The sequence below is a fragment of the Anopheles gambiae genome, chromosome X (assembly GCF_943734735.2).
Source record: "Anopheles gambiae chromosome X, idAnoGambNW_F1_1, whole genome shotgun sequence".
Lineage (NCBI taxonomy): Eukaryota > Metazoa > Arthropoda > Insecta > Diptera > Culicidae > Anopheles > Anopheles gambiae.
Genome location: NC_064600.1, coordinates 13,729,947 through 13,750,132, shown reverse-complemented (window position 1 = coordinate 13,750,132; position 20,186 = coordinate 13,729,947). Strand labels below are relative to the sequence as shown.

The 20,186-nt window shown below is 45.9% G+C and overlaps 1 protein-coding gene across 1 annotated transcript; it reads left to right on the top strand.

The window, feature by feature from the left end:
- Nucleotides 1-11,714: 11,714 nt before the first annotated feature.
- Nucleotides 11,715-19,348, top strand: LOC5666813 (uncharacterized). Its single transcript, XM_061641782.1, has 2 exons — nt 11,715-12,642; nt 16,169-19,348. The coding sequence occupies exons 1-2, from the start codon at nt 12,619-12,621 to the stop codon at nt 18,848-18,850; spliced, it is 2,706 nt and encodes a 901-aa protein (XP_061497766.1). The 5' UTR covers nt 11,715-12,618; the 3' UTR covers nt 18,851-19,348.
- The last annotated feature ends 838 nt before the right edge of the window (nt 19,349-20,186 follow it).

The window sequence follows — 20,186 nt, the reverse complement described above, 5'->3', positions numbered from 1 at the left end:
GAATAGATTTTTAAAGGTTTCTTGAATGATCCCCATAGTTGGCTCATCAGTGAATATGCCATTTATTATACCAGGTATCATGAATCTCTTAAGTTTGTCTTTTATAAAATCGATTGAAAATTGTAGTTCTATGAAAGTGTGCCTTTTAAACTTAGGAAAGGGGTTTACAAACTCGTAGGAACTAATAGTACCTTTTTGAAAAATTAATTGGTTTCGGAAAACATTAATTGGAGCTTCGGTAGAAGGGATAAAAGAAAGATCATCTTCTTCGGCAGAGTGTTGTGTAGGAGTTAGTGAGTTAATTTGTATGCGTGAAAGAGCATCAGCTACCACGTTGGTTTTTCCAGGTTTGTAACTTAGCTCATAGTTATGTTCCTCTATGAATGCTTTCCATCGCTTTAATTTTGCATTGTTATTTTTTGGTGACATTGCATATGTTAAAGGTTGGTGATCTGTTAATATTATTATTTTTGCACCGTAAATGTAATTACGTAGAGAATGTAAAGCCCAAACTATAGCAAGCATTTCTTTTTCGTTTGTAGCATAATTCTCTTCTGTTTTTGATAGTGTTCTAGATATGAATGTTATTGGTTTTTCAACACCATTAACGTTCTGGGAAAGGACAGCTCCGATTGCTTTGTCAGAAGCGTCGGTAGTTAAAATAAAATCATGATCAAAATCGGGGTATGCTAAAACATCATCGGATGATAAAACTTCCTTAAGAGTTTTGAAAGCGCGTTTGGCATCATCATCTAATTTTATCGGAAAATTTTTAGATTGATTTTTTGTAATTTTGCAGTGGCCTTGGCCATCCTCCCCTCTTAAAAGTTTTGTTAAAGGTTTTGCTAAAGCTGCATAATTTTTAACAAATCTTCTGTAATATCCAGACAGTCCTAAAAATGATCTAAGTTCTCGAATAGTTTGAGGTTCGGGGTATTTTAAGATACTTTCTATCTTTTTCTCATTTGGTTTCAAGCCATATTCTGAAACAATGAATCCTAAGAATTCAACTTCTGTTCTTAAAAACTCTGATTTGTCTGGCTGTATTTTAAAATTGGCTTCTCGTAATGTATTCAAAACAATTTCCAAGTTTTTCAGATGTTCGTCGAATGTTTTTCCAAAGACTATTATATCGTCTATGTATACGTGACAAATTTTTCCAATATGTTCTCTAAGAACATCGTCCATGACTCTCTGAAAAATCGAAGGTGCATTTTTCAGACCGAAAGGTAATCTTAAAAATTCGTATTTTCCATTATTGATGGAAAAGGCGGTTTTTTTGATATCTTTTTCTGCTAAACGAATCTGGTGAAATCCCGATGCTAGATCGAGTGTTGTAAAATATTTATTATTTCCTAGATTGGCAAGTACTGTTGAAGTATCGGGAATGGGATATCTATCGCTTTTAGTTTTCAGGTTTATTTTTCTGTAATCGATCACAAGTCGATTTTTTTTTTTCGTTAGATGCGTCAACCTTTTTGGGAACTATCCACACAGGTGAATTATATGGTGACCTAGATGGTCGAATTATACCATTATTTAATAATTTTTTTATCTGTGTTTCCACTTCCTGTTTGAGGGACAAAGGGTATGGGTATGACTTACAGTAAATTGGTTCCGTATCATTCGTGGCTATGGTTGCTTCTACCTTTGTTGTAAAGGGCAACTTTTCGTTGGGTGGCTGGAATAAATCTTGAAACTTGTTAAGAAATAAATGTAATTTCTCTTTTTCTTGGTGGTTAAGATGTGTGTCTCTTATTTCAATTCTGTTATCTTCATTAATAAATTCATGCTTCACCCTTCTTACGGGGCTGGTTGCTTCGCCTCCTCTGACGGGGTTGGTTTCTGTTGCTCGGGCCTCCGGTGAATTTTTCCTTCTCGGTGTGTCGGCGTTGTCCCTTTCCTCCGGCAACGAGTTATTGGCTGCTACCGGCTACTTAGGTGCTCATACACACGGCTGCAAACTGCGATCGGGAGATGTTCTAAGCACGGTGTGATTACACTCTTTCGCGATCACTACTCGTCACTAGATTTTCACTTCACTAGAGGTCCCTTTTCGGGCGCCAGTTAATCTTTATCTAGGCCGGTTGGCCATAAAAAAGATTTTTTATTTTACACTAACAGGATTACTCCTGACTAAAGCTAAACTATGAACTACATCTTGCTGATGCTAGACTTCGACTTCGACTGCCTAAACCTAACGAGCTAATGTTCTAACGAGCCCGCTGGTTGCTGGCTGCATTGGTCCGTTCTCACGATCGGTCTGCGTGTCGCATTACTTGCGCATGTCGCCGTTGTCCGCTCGTGGCCGGTGTAGCGTTACATCTTCGTCTGCTCGTAGCCGGTGTGGAATGCCAGCTTGCAGTCTGGTTTCTAGCGGGTCGGTCTAACTTAAGGTTCATAAGGCAGCACCATGCTAGCATATTCAAGAATAGGCCTTACTAGATCGCAGTAAAAGTTGGTCTTAAAAAACTTAAAACACCAAAGGTAGAGGTAGAACGTAAAATAAACCCAAGAGTCGGTTAGAATTTAGTAGAACTGTCATCAAGATGCAGTTTAGTGCAGTTTAGACGGCTGTCAAGTATAACACCAAGGTCGCAGATACGCATAACACGAGCGAGGGACGATTTAGAAAGAGTATAGTTAAACAAAATAGAAGAAAGAGAGTGAGAGAAGGAAATAACAGAGAACACTTTTCCGGACCCAGGCGTAGTAAATTGGATTGGAGCACCAATAAACAAAAGCATCAAGGTAGAGCTGAAGTCTCTAATAATCCGAAGAAGAAACAAATAAAACGATTTTGATATAATTCGCGTAAAGGAACGATTACCATCAGGTTGTAATACATTATTTCATTTATTTCATTTATTTGATCTGTTCAATAGACGTTATTGGCCCTTTCAAACGAAATTACACTCAAGTCTCAACCTAAATACAACGAATAACGCAAGAAACTAGTGTGCATGACGAACATTATTTAGGAGCTCAGTGTTTGACATTCCTGGTTCGATTGTATGACACACAACAATTAATTGACGACACATCACGTAGAGAGTATCGCGACGGTCTGAACGTGAACGGCGGTCCTTAATGGCGATCAGATCAGATCAGCGTTCTTGCAGGAGCGTAGACAAACGTCATTGATGAACATAGTAAACAGAATTGGACTTAGCATTGATTTTGTTAATCTTTTGTTAAAAAAGAATGATTTTTTTTTAATCAGGCTTACAGGGTTTCGAGTCGTATAGTGGAATAGTTTAATGAATTAAGTTAGGTTTAAGGGAATGTTTTAAACCGGTAGTGGAATTGTGCAAGCATTCTGTGAAGGTTTTTGCAATCATATAATGGAAGTGTTGCAACCAGTGCTGAAAAATGTCACTGCCAATGGCATAAAACATTCTGACTGAAACAAAATCACGTACTTAGCGTCACGTACTCAATTGTAATAATCAGAGGTGATGTTCAAGCAGTTGGCGTGACCAATACACGCTTGAAGACATTTTAGTAACCATTTAGTTCTTCAAAATGTCACTGAAATAGTCATGACAAAATCCGACTGAAACAAAATCATGTCAGCGTCACGAGCTCTCCTGTGATGATCAGAGGTGAGACTCAACCAGTGAGAACGACCATCACATGCCTGGTGACGTTTTGGTCAGTCACTTGGTCGCGACATTTTCTATCGGCGATCTTCACGATAGTCATGGGAGATATGCGGTGCGTGCGAGTGATCCCAAGCAACAAAATGAGCATGATTTTTCGCTCTAATGCTTAATCGTCCTATCCAACACATCATTAAAGCAGACAGAGCGAGAAAGCATTATCATTTTGTTGCTTGTTACCGCTTGCCAAGTAGTTCACAAATCGCCAAGAATGCCGCGATTATCATTGGGAGTAAATGTATAAAGTGAGAGACCAAGAGTTGAGTGCTACAAAAAATGTCACTAAGCATGTGATTGGTCAACTGTTTGAGTCTCCCCCCTGATCATCCCAGTTGTGTACGTGAACTGATTTGAGCTTCGTTTCAGTCATGAGTGTTGGTGACGGAATCAGTGGCATTTGGCATCACTGTTTACAGCCAGAAAAAGTCATGATAATGTTTGCTACGCTGTTAATCTCAGCTTGTTAGTCAGAGTATCGCGTTGGACTCAAGAACTCACATGTCGTGTTCGGCATGCCATGACGCACTTTCATTGAGTATCAGCAATGAGCATCAAGCTACCACGGATATGTTCATTGTTTTTGGTGGTGATTATCACGTGATGCTCGTGACATTTGGCAGCACTGGTTGCAACCGAATAGAGCAATTTTGCAAGCATACTGTGGTGCTGTCATCAGACTGAGGGTGCCGGTGTATTCATTGGATGACAAAGTATTAAAGCTTCCTACATCTTTGTACCAACTTCTCTCCCCCAATCCCTCCCTTACCTTCCCAAACACCACAAAACGATGCCAAATAGGTAGGATAAAATTGGACAATACATGCCACAAACTTTACACCCTCCCTTGCCTGACCTTCTCCTCTCTGCACTCTTCAGTTTTCTATTCTTCGGAGTGCCCTTTCACCTCCCAAATTAGCATGCCAGCTCGTATCGCAGCCCCCGTGTGTGCATACACACAAGCACACATACACACCCATTCACCTGGTGCACGCCATTAGTCTTATTTGTCCGTATTTTCCCTCCCATTGTCTTTCCCTGCCTTTTGTCTTCTGGCATCCATTCTTACGCCCTGACCCCGCACTACACCCACTCTTTCTTACTTTCCACCGGCGCTTTTCGTTTTAGGAGCGAAAAACAAAAACAAAACACCCCCCCCCCTTCCCTTTCTCGTCCCCTTCCCACCATAAGTTGGTCTCTTGCCTTTTTGGCGTGTTCTGGCCGGGCCGGATTGCAACAGACCAGTCACTGGCTGCTGTGGGCCGCATTGTGCAATGAACCACCCCTCGTGGCAAATGGTGCAGCGCGCACGCACGCACAAACACACACACGCGCGCTCCCAATGCGAGTGAACAATTCAGCCCGCAGATTTTCATTGACGACCGAGGCGGCGACAATCGAAGAACAATCTCGCACGTTGAAAGCATACACACACACACGGCAAAAAAAGCACGCAAATGAGGTGCGCGACGGTGAACTTCGGGCTGAAAATGAACAAAAAAGGTGGTGCTATTTTCCCAAAGTGTCTCCTTGAGCGAAAAGCGAACGAGCGTGGGGTGGAGAAAATGCGCTAGAAGCACACAGAATTAAAAAACTGTCTTACACAGCGGCCGGCAGTTTGACGTTATTGTGCTTGCAGTTTTCATTAGCCTGTCGGGTTTATCTTTGAGCAGTTTTAGGGTTTTTTTTTATTATTTTGTTTCCTTCCCCAGGAGCTTTTCTCTGTCTGCTTGGTTTGTCCCAAAAAAAAACAACTCTAGCTCTTGCGCGCTTCAGGTCGAACTTTGGCAAAGACCGGGGCTGAATGCCGGGCACAACCATTGTCCGCACCATTCTTGAAGGGATGGGCGATTGAAGCGATTTAAATCGGTGCTGCCTTGCATCAACGCCCTCCCGCTTCTACGTTCACTGACACATTCGCATAGATTGCAGTCGCGACAGGCTCGAAGGCGTAGGCATGTGTGAAAATTGTCTGCCCCCGCGAGACGCGTGAGAAAAGCCTGGCCACGAAAAGCGCTTGAACGAGATTCGCGCGCACGGTAGGACGCAGCGAAAAGCCATTTCAAACCGGCATTAGACATGGTTCTCTCTCTCTCTCTCTCTCTCTTTCTCTCTCCCCCTCTCTCTCCCTCTCTACCCCACCCCCCTTCCTCTCGTCGGTCGGTGTTTCGCGCCAAATGTGCGTCATATTTGGAGCGAAGAAAAACCGAAACCTATTTTCGATCGATTCCGTTACGCGCGGGCGAGGAGCAGACGGTTGGAGGCGTGGTCGGCTCTCAAGGTCGGCATTTGACCACGCCAAGCCAGCATCTCAATGGCAGGTTGGCATGCTGTTGTTATGCGTTTCATCTTTCTTATGAACGGTCGATTAACATTGTGCGTGTTCGAGTGTGGTTTGATTTTGATTTTTTTTTTTAATGTTTGTGCCGAGGTCGAGGCTAGGCCGTTTAATGGACGCTAAAGCGTCAATTGTTTGGCACCCGCCACCAAATTGTCGCTCGACACAGCGATACCGATTCGGGCTGCATCGGGTTGGCTTGCTGGTGGTTCGTGTGAAGCAGGTCATTAGATTTCAATTACATTTCGATGTACAACGGGTCTTTAAGTGCCATTATACGTTTAATTTATCCACAAACTTGGCTTGATGTTTGTAATGGCAAACATAAATACGAGCCGTACAATTTGGTTCCAAGGACCAACAGTTGTCGTTTAAGAGCGATTGATCTTTTTTTCTACCATTTTTTTTATCCACTTAATGCGCTTGGATCAATCGGTGAATTATTGATTGCCCGCAGCAGGATATTCAATCCACCATATGAGACACTCGGTTCTTACGGGACTTTAGTCCGTGATGCACATGTTGGTGATTCTAAAAGCAATTGATGGCTTTTGAATTTTTTGTACAGCTATAAACAAAGATACGCTTGTGGAAACTTTTTGATAAACAAAACGAAGAGGCCGCAATATTAAGGTTAAATGATTAAAGTATCGTATTGCATCGAATGGCGGACAGTGAAGGCATTTTTGACACTTAATATTTTCAACGATTGCAAATGTAATCTCTTTTACCTCTAATTATTGTCTTTACTGAAACAGATCATCTAAATTTGAGGAAATATAAAGATATACAATAATGGTATTCGAAATAATGGAATTGCAACGGTTTTTGGATTCATATTCCAGACAGTTTTATGCTCATGCGTCAAACTATGGACGTTTTTGATTCGAATTGCGTACAATCATAGAATTTCGTCAATAATCTTCACCTTCACACACTATACACCTTAGCTGTCATCTTCTTCTAAGGTTTGAACATTCAATTGTGAAATGGACGACGGCCTTAACGACAACGGGGTTTGGGTGCTGTTTTCCTCTACTCTGGTACTCTGGACGATCTTCCCCGGACGGCCATCAACGCATTTGTCACATCTATCTACAAATACCTCGGTCTAGTGGTACAGTCGTCAACTTGCATGACTTAACAACATGCTCGTCATGAGTTCAAGCTTCGAATGGAACCGTGTCCCCATACGTAGGACTGACTATGCGTAATCAGTAAGTCACTGAAAGTCAAGCCTACTAGTGGTACAGGCAGACCTTTGAACGAAAACGATTGTTGTGTCAAAGAAGAAGAATAATGTACCTAGGGTCAATTAAAAATGTATCTGACCGCTAGTAGGCCCTGATAGGTACATTATAGCAATCATAAAAAATAAAAAAGCGGTACGGCTAGGAACTGGATAAGAAAAAATTCAATAAAACATGAAGAAAAATCAAAATCTCATAGTTCTGTTGAAAGGAGTAAAATATAACATTATTATAATTCTGAAATAATACAATATACAGAAATAATGTAATGCTTATTTAAGATTCTGCGAGGTTAAAACATAATTGCTAAGGCGAGTTAAAAATTAGTCATCCGGCTCGAAGGACCAAAAACATTTTTTCGTAGAAAAAGAACCAAAGGAGCTGCTTTCATATCGTGACATGGTATGTCTTAAGTTGGCTATATATGTGTTGCTACGTAAGGAATAAAAAATAAACACAATTTAGTAATGCCTATGTTTGGATAAAATGAATTGAGACTTCAAAGAAAATTCAATCGATTTGATATTCATTGTCTAATAATAGGATCAACTTACCATCATACTCTGCGCGATATGGACACAGAATGTAACACAGAAACGGCCAATTCAACTTTATAGCTAGTTTAGTGTCAACCGACGCTCGCTCCCTGTTACGCGATGTGAGATTTTTGGTTCCTTCCTATGCGTGGAGACAACAACGCCTAGCTTTATATCATCAATTCAACAGATTCAGCATTAAAAAAATTAAACATTTAGTATATTTTTATTTTAATATAAATATTGTTTCGTTTTCCTATATGACGGACGAGTTATCATATTGGTGAACAAATCAAGAAGTAATCAAAATTCAAACGATCTGTCAAACTCATTTTTGAAAGCCAAAAATAAAAAAAATTAAATGCCTAGCTCATAATCCTGTTCCAAGGACCAAAACATTCTGTTTTGGCTTATACATTTAAAACATTTGCTGCAGGCTTAGCCTGTGGGTTTGCTCTAGTTTGAGGAAAAGGCGAAGGAGAGATTTTGCCTACAGTTGTACAGTCTACTGAAAGAAATTATAAATACATCATACTCAATTTAATTTAAAACTTTCAACATTAAGTACAAACAATGTACGGTCGTCTTATTTATAACTGGATTTATAGCTATTTTCAATTGTTCAAACGAGTCCAAAGCAAACTATTCCATTCTGCGCCACTGGCCGCTCCAAACTTTTTATCAATATGAACCACACTTACTTCCAACCCATTCCCTTCCCACACTCCCCGGATTTAACACTATTTCCCCAAAACAACCTTCTCCGTAAGCCACGCCAAAGTCACAAAATTCAAAAACGCTCCCACCAAGCCTCCCGCCGTGGTTGCCGTGTTGCGCGCAAGCCCACAAATCAAAACCAATCTATTGTTGTTTGATACCGTCCAACCGACCCCGGTGCACACGGGTGGGACGCTCGATGTCAACTCGAGTGGTCCGAAGAAACCGAACCGGCACCAAGGCCCCCGGTCCGGCGCCGCAGAAATATGAATTCATTTTACGGGCTGCGGACGAAAAACGACTGCCACTCTTTGTAAATTCGTACCACCGTCAACGAGTGTGTGTGTGTGTGCCTTTTTACCGCTAGCCTCCGAGCACCATGATTTATCGACAATCGCACGGGAAGGTAAAGAATCTCCCAGCAGCAGTACTGGAGGCCACCGGCCACCTCAAGGACTCATTGTCCCCAAAATGGGACATTGTATGCAATGAGCAGGTTTTAGCCGATGATCCCCCGGAAGGATCGGAATGACGCATCGAAAACGAGCCAGGCCGTTGCTCGGTGTGCCCGGTATACGTTTAGCGAGGCATTTTTCTTCTCTGACTAGTCAGGTGACGCTCTCAGGGTGAGGAGACACTCGTAACGGAGTGGCCGAGCTCGGAATGCTCTGGTTGGGACGGAACAGAACAGAACACAATCGGAATAAATTAAGCTTAAATGTTATGTCCAACAACTTAGCTCCCGTCTTGGGAAGCAAAGCAAATCCCAAACATACAAACACACACACACACACACGAGCGCCTTGACCTTACCAGAGGATGTTTTAATTTTAATTCGTTTAAAACAATCCGCACCACGGGTCTTAGTGATGTGATTATTGGCCGCATGTAATTATCGCCCTTTACTGTTTTTCCCCTCGGCACGACGATTTTTGTTTTTCAATGGCTCAAGGAAGTGACTCCTCTTGCCGGATGGCGTGCAAACTCCCGGAACAATTTTGTCCGCAGCTTCTACGTTTTACCGCACGATTGGAGGTGGGTGGGTGGTTAAAAAAAAAACATTGGCACAAACTACGATTTTTTGCATTGCTAAAAAAACAAAAACATAAAAAAAATCTCCCAAGGTCACGAAGGGCTTAGGAAAGATGTTTTGATTTTTTTTACATCCGTCTCCTTCGCAATCCCTCGCCATGGCTCAGCCAAGCCGAACAACGGTAACGCCTCACAAATAAATATCATCACTGCAACGCCTCTAGCCCCGAAGCTCGACTGAAATTTCACGCCAGATGCACTCTGTCACTTGTGTTAAATATTGTGTGCTCTACTTAATCGAGGCATCTCTTTCACTAGACACGCAGCTAGCCGTATGTAGGATGGTGCAATCTGGCGGCAGTTATCAGATATTGCAACGATGCCATCTTGCAACAGCTCCGAATCTTGCTGCGCCTGTGTGCTGCTCACTCGTACGAGTGATTTAATTAATTCCTTTTTTTGCCCGTTCGATTTACGCCCCTTAATTTATGCAGCGCCGCGTTACAAAAGCGTCCCAATAGTCGTCGGCTCAATTCGCCAATGCCTTCTTCTCCCGATCCGGTTGATTGTGTTTGGCAGCGGAGGCGGATTTATTCATCTCGAGGCCCCTAGGTTTCTTACAAATCCCTAAAATATATCAATATCAACAACAACATTTTTCATATAGTACTGATCCAGTTGATCTACCTTGATGCAGCTGCCCTGACCATGACCAATTTGACTACTGTAACAACCTGACAATTCTAGTACACCTAAGGAGCATATTTGGAAAGATTAACAGAGACAAAACCGAATTTAACTCATTTCTACTTTTGTATTTGGAAAGAAAAGTTTGCTCAATCATGTATATGAGACATTAAATCCACTACACAAATTCCTGATTTCCTGTTTCACAGATACATACAAATTGCCTGAAATTCAAGTGTCTGACCTTGATTATCCTGTGCTTGTGTATTTGTAGACTTGCCATCCTTACCATCGATTGTCTCGAGGAAGTTACTAAAACATAAATTAAACGTTCCAGGAACTTCTTCATGCTTTATTGTTATGTGAAGTTGTATTGCTAATATGGAAGATTGCGAAAGTATGTCCAGTTTGTACGCGAATCTTTTGATTGCCATAAACGTCATCAACACATTCCGCAAACATACTTTTAAGAATGTACTGCTTTGAGAAAGATTTAGTTTTCCGTTCCTATATGTATTAATAATTTCAAAAAATCAATGGCTTATAAAAGCGAACTAACATACGGAGCTTTGGCTAGGGTTCTTTAGGCCCCAGCGTCTGCTCAGTCCGCTTCCAGGGTTTTCCAGTGGATCTCATAGTTGTGGGACACTTCTTTGACTCTTTCCTATTGGAAGTGAACTTCATGTTGGAAATTGGACTTTATGGTATACCTTTTGAACAGGCTGCTTGGAAATTCCTGTTAGATTTTTCAACAAAGGTGCTAGAGAGTCCAATTCCCATTACATTAAGTTCATTTCACGTAAGAAAGAGTTAATAAAGTGTCCCATTGCTATGAGAACTCCTGGAAAACCCTGTACAGGAGAATCCGCCTCAAGATGTCAGTTTATATGATGCGTGATCCCATCCTCCAGCCTCGGGCGTCCCTTCGTCAATCGCTACACGTCATAGGAAAAGCGGAAAATGCATACCAACTCGCGTCCACCAAAAGGCTCCAGCCCTGCAAAAAAACAGTTCACCGGGGTCATACCACATTTGGCACCAAGAACAATAAAAAAAAAAAAAACAAAAATAAAACCTCAAAAATTCCCATGCCCATTCCAGTGGGGCATTGGGTTTGAGGGGATGGAAGGTCTACGTCAACCGAGGGTAGAGAGAGAGAGAGAGAGAGAGAGAGAGAGAGAGAGAGAGAGAGAGAACAAAAGAAAAACACACAGTTCGCCACCGGTGCCCCTGGGTCTGGGCTGCAAATTATTGTCGTTTTTTCTCCCCCCCCCCCCTCTCTATCCCTCTCAGTTTTCTTAAGAGGTGATTTTTCCAACCAGCCTGCCGCCAGCATCCGACCCCTCCCCACCGATAGAAGAACAAGCAAATCGTGGTGTGGGCGTCGGCGCTTTTTCGCGCGCCACACAGACATCGCCCCGCCTGGAGGGGGAGTTGTTGGCAGGCGAGCCGCCGGCAACCGATCCGATGCTATATAGTACACCGACGCCTACGCTGCTGGGCTCATTTGAACGGGTCGCAAAGTGCAGAGCGTGACTGTGAACGTGCTTGTGACGGCACGCACGATTGTTGTTTTTTTTTCTACTTTCGGGTGGCTGTTGTTATACAGTAGTTTGTTCGATTAAGCAAAGGACTAAACGGTGTAGGTTTTTTATTACATACTTGGAGTGCTTTTACTCGTCAATGAATCAGCTTCAAACGCGTGAGTGAGTGTGTGAATGTGCCAAAAAAAGGACTATTTCTTCATCTTTGCATGTTTGTGTACGTGAAAAAGGACACGTGATCGATGCGCTAGCACGAAAACAAAAAAAAAAAAAAACTCCGCCGATCATCAATCAATACACACTCGTGCTGGGCTCTTTAGCTGTGTGAGTGTATGTGTGTGTGTGTGAATGAAGCGAACAGACCCAAAACACGGCAAGCTACTAACCACTTAATTTGGGGTGGACGAAACTGTGTGCCCAACCTGTCAAAAGTGCGGAAGGAAAGCTAAATCCTTTTTGCTTTTCTTCGTGTGGTGCGCAGTGAATCGATCAAATCGGAGTCTATCCTCACCTCGTAAGAGATCCCGGTGTACCAAGGACGAAGAGTAGTGAAAGCAGCTTCGGTGTTGGAAGAACAGTTTTTGTTAGTTATCAATCAATCCTCATCCCCCACATTCAATCAACCGCAAAGCGAGTGTTCGTGTAGACGAGTGTTGCTAGTGTGTACGCGAAGGACCGTCTGCTGTGTCGGCAAGTGGCATGAGCCTTGGATAGCCGAGCCCTTGGTGGAGGTTTTGAAGTGCACGCGAAACGCAACCCAGGCACCAGAGCGCCCCGCAAGAAGGATCGCTCGCCAAGCATCAACGCACCCGCGTCGAACGAACGGCGTCAAGCGACGAACGCTTGTCTTTCAAGATGGGACACCCATCGCATCCAAAGGTGAGATCGCTGGCAGGCGGGTTGTGGCAGTGTTGCATTACCGATTACCGAAGCGCGATCTAAATGTGAGCCCCGCTGAGTGCGAAACCAGGAATCATAAACACAATTCGCGCGCACGCCGCCGCACGCGTAAATGGCGTAGTGGCGCAAGTCACCGACGCAAAGTGATGCAAATCGTTTGCAAGTCGCGCAAATTGGAACGCGTTCTCGCGGGATGCTGCCTCTGTCTGGGTGGTTGTTAAGCTTTTGGCCTTACCTTAATTACCGACACCGCTCTTCCAGCACCGCCGGTGACGTGGTGTACGGGTGGTATCGCGCACAGTTGCAATTGCGGATGGCAGTAGCTTTTTGGCTGGGCGCCATGTTTTGAGGCTTTCGGAATGTTTGTACAGCTACAGGACTCATACAGCGTGCTCGACCAACACACCGTTAAGATGCGTTTTGCATACCACGCATCAGTTCAGTAGCTGCCACTTCTGAGCGCAGGTGTTGGGCACTAATGGGTCGTAACACCTCGACGCCACGACGCTCACCACCAATCGATGGGCGCGTGCGCAACTACCGAGAGCCCCCGGGGAGGCCCTCGAGTTATGGTCAAATTATACACTAATTAATTAGTGGTGTAGCTGCCAACTCTCAAGGCCGATCCACCCCCCGAAACTCCGGGCCAATGTAGTAAAGAGTAAGGGTGCATCAGAGCCCCATCATCATCACCATCATTTTTGCCACTGCGAGCGGGCCCGAGCGAGTGAAGACAAAAACTGGAGCACTAGCGCTGGAGGGCGCTCATCCATTCATCAATTCCAGTAGTGCTCACGCGTGCTCACGCGCGGAATCGGGTGCCTCGCTTTTGGCTCCGTTCCTCCCGCACAGCACACATTCTGTGCTTTGTGACCCGATGCAATCCAGCCGCTTCCCATGCAAATGCAGTCGTGGGGAGGGGGGGGGGGGGAGGAGGAGAGGGTAATGAAAACAACCAAACAAGACGGGGGCAACCCACCGTGTGAGCCCGCGCGCTGGTGGCTCACATCGTAAAATCAGCCCGCATACAATCAGGGGGGGAGGTAGTGTCGCGAGGTTTTTGTTTTCGCGCTCTGGTTTTTTTTTTGGGTGAAGAAATCTGCTGCACACGGGCTCTGGTGGCCCTTACAGTGTGTGGCAGGTTGGGAGTGGAAGGCGGGGGTGTGATTTTAAGCTGCCTCCGATTTCGCAAATCCCTCCGAGTAGCGGCACCAGTACACCAGCGCCCAGCTCTGAGGCAACCAAGGTGCGTTATCATCCGAGATGCACCGTTGCGTAACGGAGGGCGCTTTTATTTCGCGGGTGAAAAAAGCTGACGGTATGACAAGTGGCACGCGTGCAACCGATTCGCATGTTTAGATGACATGTTCGAAATTGTAGCTTTTTAAAACGATCGCTTAAACAACATCAATTGCAAAAAAGATAATCTTCACTCCTTGCTTTCTTTCTGCTAGAGATGTGAATGTTGTGCTGTAGTAGAGGAAAATAACACGTTACTCTTTTAGTAATCAGCTACTAGGTACCTCATATCAGAGTAAACTGTTGGGTCCTGTTGTTCTTTAACTTATTTTTATGCACAAAGGGTAAAATGTATTTATCACATGAATACCCAAAATAGCAGACTAATTCAGTTTCACGTTTCAAAAGAAAAATATCAATGTAACAATGTTCTAAAAATTAAACGTTAATTATTACACTACACAAACGCTTAAAATCAAACTCGAAAGCGGCGAAACAGTTTTCGCTCTTATGAGTTTCTTTTTATCAGATTTTCGGGCGCTGGTACTCGATCCTGTTTAAGTGGAGACAGTTCAAATTGGAATCGAATCTATCCTAATCTTGTAAAAACCAGTACCGCAACCATTAGACTAGAAATGATATATTCCTGTAATTTCGAGCAAAGGAGCAAAAACAAGTACTTGAAGTTTTTATTAATTTTGACAGTTTTCTTTCTTTATTTAATGCTATTATACAAATATTCCTAGTAGTAGAAAATTGTTACTAGAAATTTTTTGACTTGCTGAAAAGTAATAATTTACTTTTTGATTGTAAATTTCCCAGCTCTACACTAGAATAATCGTCTTATTTGAAAAAAAAATAGTGTAATCTCAATAACATGAACATAAGATTTTTTTTCGAAATTTTCAAATTTCACTCAGTATTACACATTCGAATTAGTTATTTTCCATAATATTATTGAATGTTTTGAGCCTTGAAACACGAAAACTATCAATTATACCATTCTGGTATTTAAAAAACCCACAAATTATTGACGCTTGTGAATGTACTCATATTACTTATATTTTTTATCTCATGTTATGTCTAATGATGTGACTCGGTTGCTCATTGATTATTATAATTTTTTAAGTTTTTAAAATACAGTAGGGAAAGTGCATCGAGTCGAGTAGTCTAGGCATAGAATCGCCAAGCCAACTCTCGGCGACGATAAATACACTCACAAAATTGAAACGCAAGCCAAAAGATAAACATAAAATCCTTATAGAGGATGCAATAGTTCATTTATATTGATGCACCATATTGTGATTCTCATTTTATTCCACATCAAGCTGGCCCACTAAAAATTGTTTTTAGAGTTTATAAATGTTTTTTTTTTAATTAATTACCTATGAGAACACATCTCATCCCAAGTGACATTTGTTCTATATTAATATTCATGATCTCGAATGCTGCTTGAAACACCAGAAATTGCGGATTTGTGTGTGATTAATCGTGTTTTAAGTGGTAAGATTTCGTTAGGACAAAAACTGAGTCTTCCACTATCGTTGAACAATTGCGTTGAGTTCGTTTTACTTAGTTACTTACTGACTTATCCGGCACTATAACCGCTTTGCGGTCTTGGCCTGCCTCAGGAGTGTCCGAAACCGCTCACGGTCTCGCGCCTTCGTCTGCCAGTCCGATGTCCCGGCCTCAATAGCGGACGCCTCCACGCCATCTTGTCACTTCAATTTAGGCCTACCACCTTAAGGGAAACAGCTCGAAAGCTTGATTTTCGTACTCAAAATGTCTATTGGGATGTTACATTGCTGAAAACTTAAATATTTTACATCCAAACTATCATCATATCGCCCTCGATCCATTTTTCAGAAGGGTTTGATGACAATAACAAATGCCATGGATCTATTCCGGAATCGACAGAACTCAAGTAAACAATTTCATACTCAAAACTCTAGTACTTGATGCATTTCTATCGTATGGTCTTTTTCCATACATTCCACAAAGACAGAGAAAAGAATTCTCGCTAGCTGGAATTCTAAGTGCTCTCGTTCTCTGATCTTAAGCCTCAAGCCCTCATGTGTGTTGAGACCTCGTTAAGGCCCTTTTATAGGAGTTTCTCGAATCCGAGATATCTGAGCATGTAGATACTTAAATCACTCACTTCATCATTCAGTTACTCGTTACATAGTAACTGTCTACTTTCGAATTCCTTGTTTGCTAAACTTTACTTGTCTTTTCTCTTCCTTATTTCTTCTCGCCCTTTCCTCAGTACCGCTGTACGGGTAGAGCAGGTCGCGAGAGGATCATGACGCTGTGGGTGATGGTACTATTCGTCACCGTCCTCATACTGCCCTTCTCAGGCGTGTCCGCCATTACGACGACCGACTCGTTGGTGGAGGCAACGCACACGACGCTCCCGGTGACACTTGGCGAGACGGAGACGACGCCGGACCGCTCAGCCTCCGACCTGAGCGAGGCGGAAACGAAGGACCCTACGCAGCGGCTCGAGATCATCAAGCAGATCCGTAAGGTGAACCAGGACGGTTCGTACACGGTCGGCTACGAGGCGGAGGATGGTACGTTCAAGATCGAGAGCCGGGACGTGCTGGGCAACATCAAGGGCACGTACGGGTACATCGACGCGAACGGCGACATCAAGCGGGTCTCGTACGGCGGCGGACAGTCGACCGCAACGCTGCCAATGGTGTCGACCGTGCCGACGCCTGAGGAGGAGATTGTGCACATTCCGCCGCGCTTCAACCGCACTCAGCATCTGCTGATGCCGACCACACGTCGCCCACCCAACTATCATCCACCGCAGCAGCAGCAGCAGCAGCAGCATCATTCCCATCTTCATCACAACCCGCAGCACGCGAGCACACTGCGCCCGAGCGTCATTCAGACGATACCGCGCAAACGACACGGCTACTCCACCACCACACCGACCACACCGGCATCCAGTGGCTCCAGCAGCAGCACGATGGCAATGAACGGAGGTAACTCACCAACCACAACACCTACCACCACCACGACCACAACCACCGAAAGCACTGTGACGTCAGCGGCCACCGAAACGGGCGGCCATCTGGCAGCAGCGTTCGGCGAACCAACAGCCGCCTCGACCCACTCCTCCACCGTGCACACCAAACCCGGAACGCTGCTCATCATCCGACCGACGCCCCTCCCCTACCAGGCGGCCAAGACGGCCGAACAGCTTGCCCGGCCCGAGCGGCTCGAGGCGGCTAAGTACACGCACGCCCCGCCCGCCAAAAAGCCCGTACGCGGTAACTTCCTGCGCCGCCAGCTGGCCCCGGCCGTGAGCGAGTCCGGCGAGCAGTACGAGGCGCAGCCGCAGCAGATCATCTACGGCCAGTCGGCGGCCGACGGCGAACTCGGCAGCATCTTCTCCGGCGGCGCAAAACCCCTCTACACCACCCATCCGACGCCGCGCATCCCAGCCGCCGTGCTGGCGGCCCGGCAGCGTGCCGCCCACATCCAGAGCGTGCTGCAGGCGGGTCAGGCCGGCCCCGACCGGCTCACCACCGAGCGCGTGTACGTGAAGCAACCGGCCCGACCACAACCACCGAGGCACGAACCGGCCCCGATCCTGTACGAAACCTCGACCGAGCCGAGTTCCGAGCACAGCTACGTCACCGACGGACCGGCGTCCTCCTCAGTCGTGCAAATTCCAGCCGCCAATCGGGTCCTGGCGACAAGCGAAGCCGAACCGCACGCGGAAGAGCGTCGCCCGATATTCCGCCCCCGGCCGATCGAGTTTCGCCCGCGCGAGGACGGCTCATCGCAACCGCCGCCGGCCGGACGCTTCCGCACGCCGTACGGATTGCCGCCGCCGTACGCGAGGTCCTTCACGCCGCTGCCACCACCCGGAGAGCTACCGTACGGTGGGCGTGACCCGGACGACAAGGACCGGGAGGCGGACGAACCGCAGCCGCATCTCAACAGCCTTTTGCCCTATCGGCAGCAGCGGCGGCTGAATCTGCCGCCGGCAGATCCCGCCTACCAGCCGCAGCAGTCACTCAGTGCAACTCAGCCGCCCCAGCAGCACCAGCCGCAGCAGCAGCAGCAGCAGCAGAACTCGTACCCCATTCCTGTCCCGTACAACCCGGTTGGATATCCGCGGCTGCCCTCCAGCCCGTACTACTACGACATCCCGCCGGAGCGTCCACTGACCGCGCGCGACTTTGAGCGCATCCTGCAGGTGCTCATCTTGCGCCATCAGCAGCAGCAGTTTGCTCAGCAGGCGTCGCGCTACCGTCTCGGCGGCGGCGGCGGCGGCGGCTACGGTGGCTACAATGGAGCCTTCCCGTACAATCCCTACTTCCCCGGGCCATCTCCAGCTCCGTTCGGGCTTGGCGGCCCATACCTCGGCGGCGGCTACCCTCAGCAACAGATCCCCCGACCACCACTACCCTTCCCCTATCCAGGTGCGGGACCTTATGATGCGCCCGGCTACCAGAACCCACTCTACAGCCCATCCGCACCGAGTGCAAGCGTACGGGGTGGCGGCGTAGCAGCTGACGGTGTCCAGTCCGACCCGCTCGACGGTGGCTTCGCGCGCCGCAACGGCCAGTACTATCAGCCGGCGCTCGATGCGCCCGGTTCGGCCGCCACCGGATCGCTCCGTTCCGCCGACTATCTGCCGCCGGACGTGCGCGAAAGCCTGCTCTACCGGATGCTGATGCTCGCTATCCAGGCGCCCGGTGCCGGCACGGACGTACTGCCAGCCGGACCGCAGTCCACCGGCCAGCAGTACCCCGGTCTGCAGCATCTGCAGGGTGCGTCCTCGATGCCACGGCCCCAAACCCAACCGAGCCAGATGACAGGCCGCCAGCAGGACGGGCAGAGCACGGTGACGGCCGCCGCCGCCACGATGCTACCGATGTACAGCAAAAAGCCGGTGCGAAGTGTACAAATTCTCGGCGAGGAGTGAAGACTTCGCCGCGTTTCGTTTCTTTTTCTTCTAGTTCGGTAGCGCTGTAAACACGCAGTTTAGGCTTACTAGGAGTGACTAGGTTTAGGTTCTTGGGTAGGCGGCTTCGGAGCTGCTCCCTTATTTTTTGTGTAGCATTTAGTTTTGTTGTAACTTCCGTATTCTTTCCATTTCCCTTTGGTTTTGCTTTGATGGCGTGTAGTCGTGACACTCAAACCACTAGAATAAGATGTACCAAAGTTTACCCCCGCGCGTCACAACACCGCACACTCACGATTACGGTTACTCCACAAGGCCTGTCAAAGCTAGCGACTCGAAAGCGGAATTCGCCGCGATCCCGAGGGGCAAGATGCAACTCCAATACGACGTGTTTGAAGCGTAAAATAAGGGATAAAATTCTGAAGAGGGCAATCTTCCCGGCCGGGCGATGTGTTTCGCTTAATCTTGACGCAAATTTTCACCAACTCTTTTCACCAATAAAATCCAAATAATTAAAAATTTAGTCGTTTACTTAGGAATAATCTGAACGATTAGGTTTGTTTTGTGTCCGCTTCTTGTCTGCAGTAGTGGTGGGAGCTGGGAATCGAAAGTACCCGATTCCGAATCTGTCCCCAGAATAGAGAATCGGAGTTGGCTCCGGAATCGGATTCGGATTCGACTCCGGAATCGGAATCGGTTTCGAATCCGGAATCGGATTCTGATATGGCTCCGGAATCTGAAACAGCTCCGCAATCTGAATCAGCTTCGGAATCGAAACACAACTAATCTTTCAATGCAAACTGCAATAAAACGATGAATTTAAATATCATTCCACGGTTTTGCCCGAATGTACTGGATGCTTTGACCCCTAGTTAATAAACCGCAAAGGATCCCAATGTACTTAATAACGATCCATTCTCATGGAGATTCCAGAGCCGATTCCGATTCCGGAGCTGATTCTGATTCCGGAGTCGATTCCGATTTCGGAACCGATTCCGGAGCCAATTCTGGAGCCGATTCCGGAACCAATTCTGAAGTCGATTTCGGAAGCTGATTCTGGACCTGCTCGATTCTACAAAATGGAGCTATTCGTTATCGATTCTGACCAAAACTTCATTTTTCCCATCACTAGTCAGCAGACCTTGGTCAACCTGTCGAATAACTTCCTTTAGCACTTGCCTCTTCTTCCTGAGATGTGTTTTTATGGAGATCACATGTACATGGCAGAGGAAGGAGCTCACACATGCTGGCTAGCTAGCGGGACACGTTTCAGAAGATACTGTGGAGGTTGTCATCCGTGCACTGAGTGCCTTTTTTTGTACGATTCCCACCTCCTAATTGGCTTCGTAGCATCCAG

What these genes read in the sequence shown, in the direction of transcription:
- LOC5666813 (XM_061641782.1), top strand. Translation starts at nt 12,619, where the DNA reads ATGGGACACCCATCGCATCCAAAG. An exon ending in GACACCCATCGCATCCAAAG is followed by an intron (nt 12,643 to 16,168) that starts GTGAGATCGCTG and finishes CCCTTTCCTCAG; the next exon opens with TACCGCTGTACGGGTAGAGC.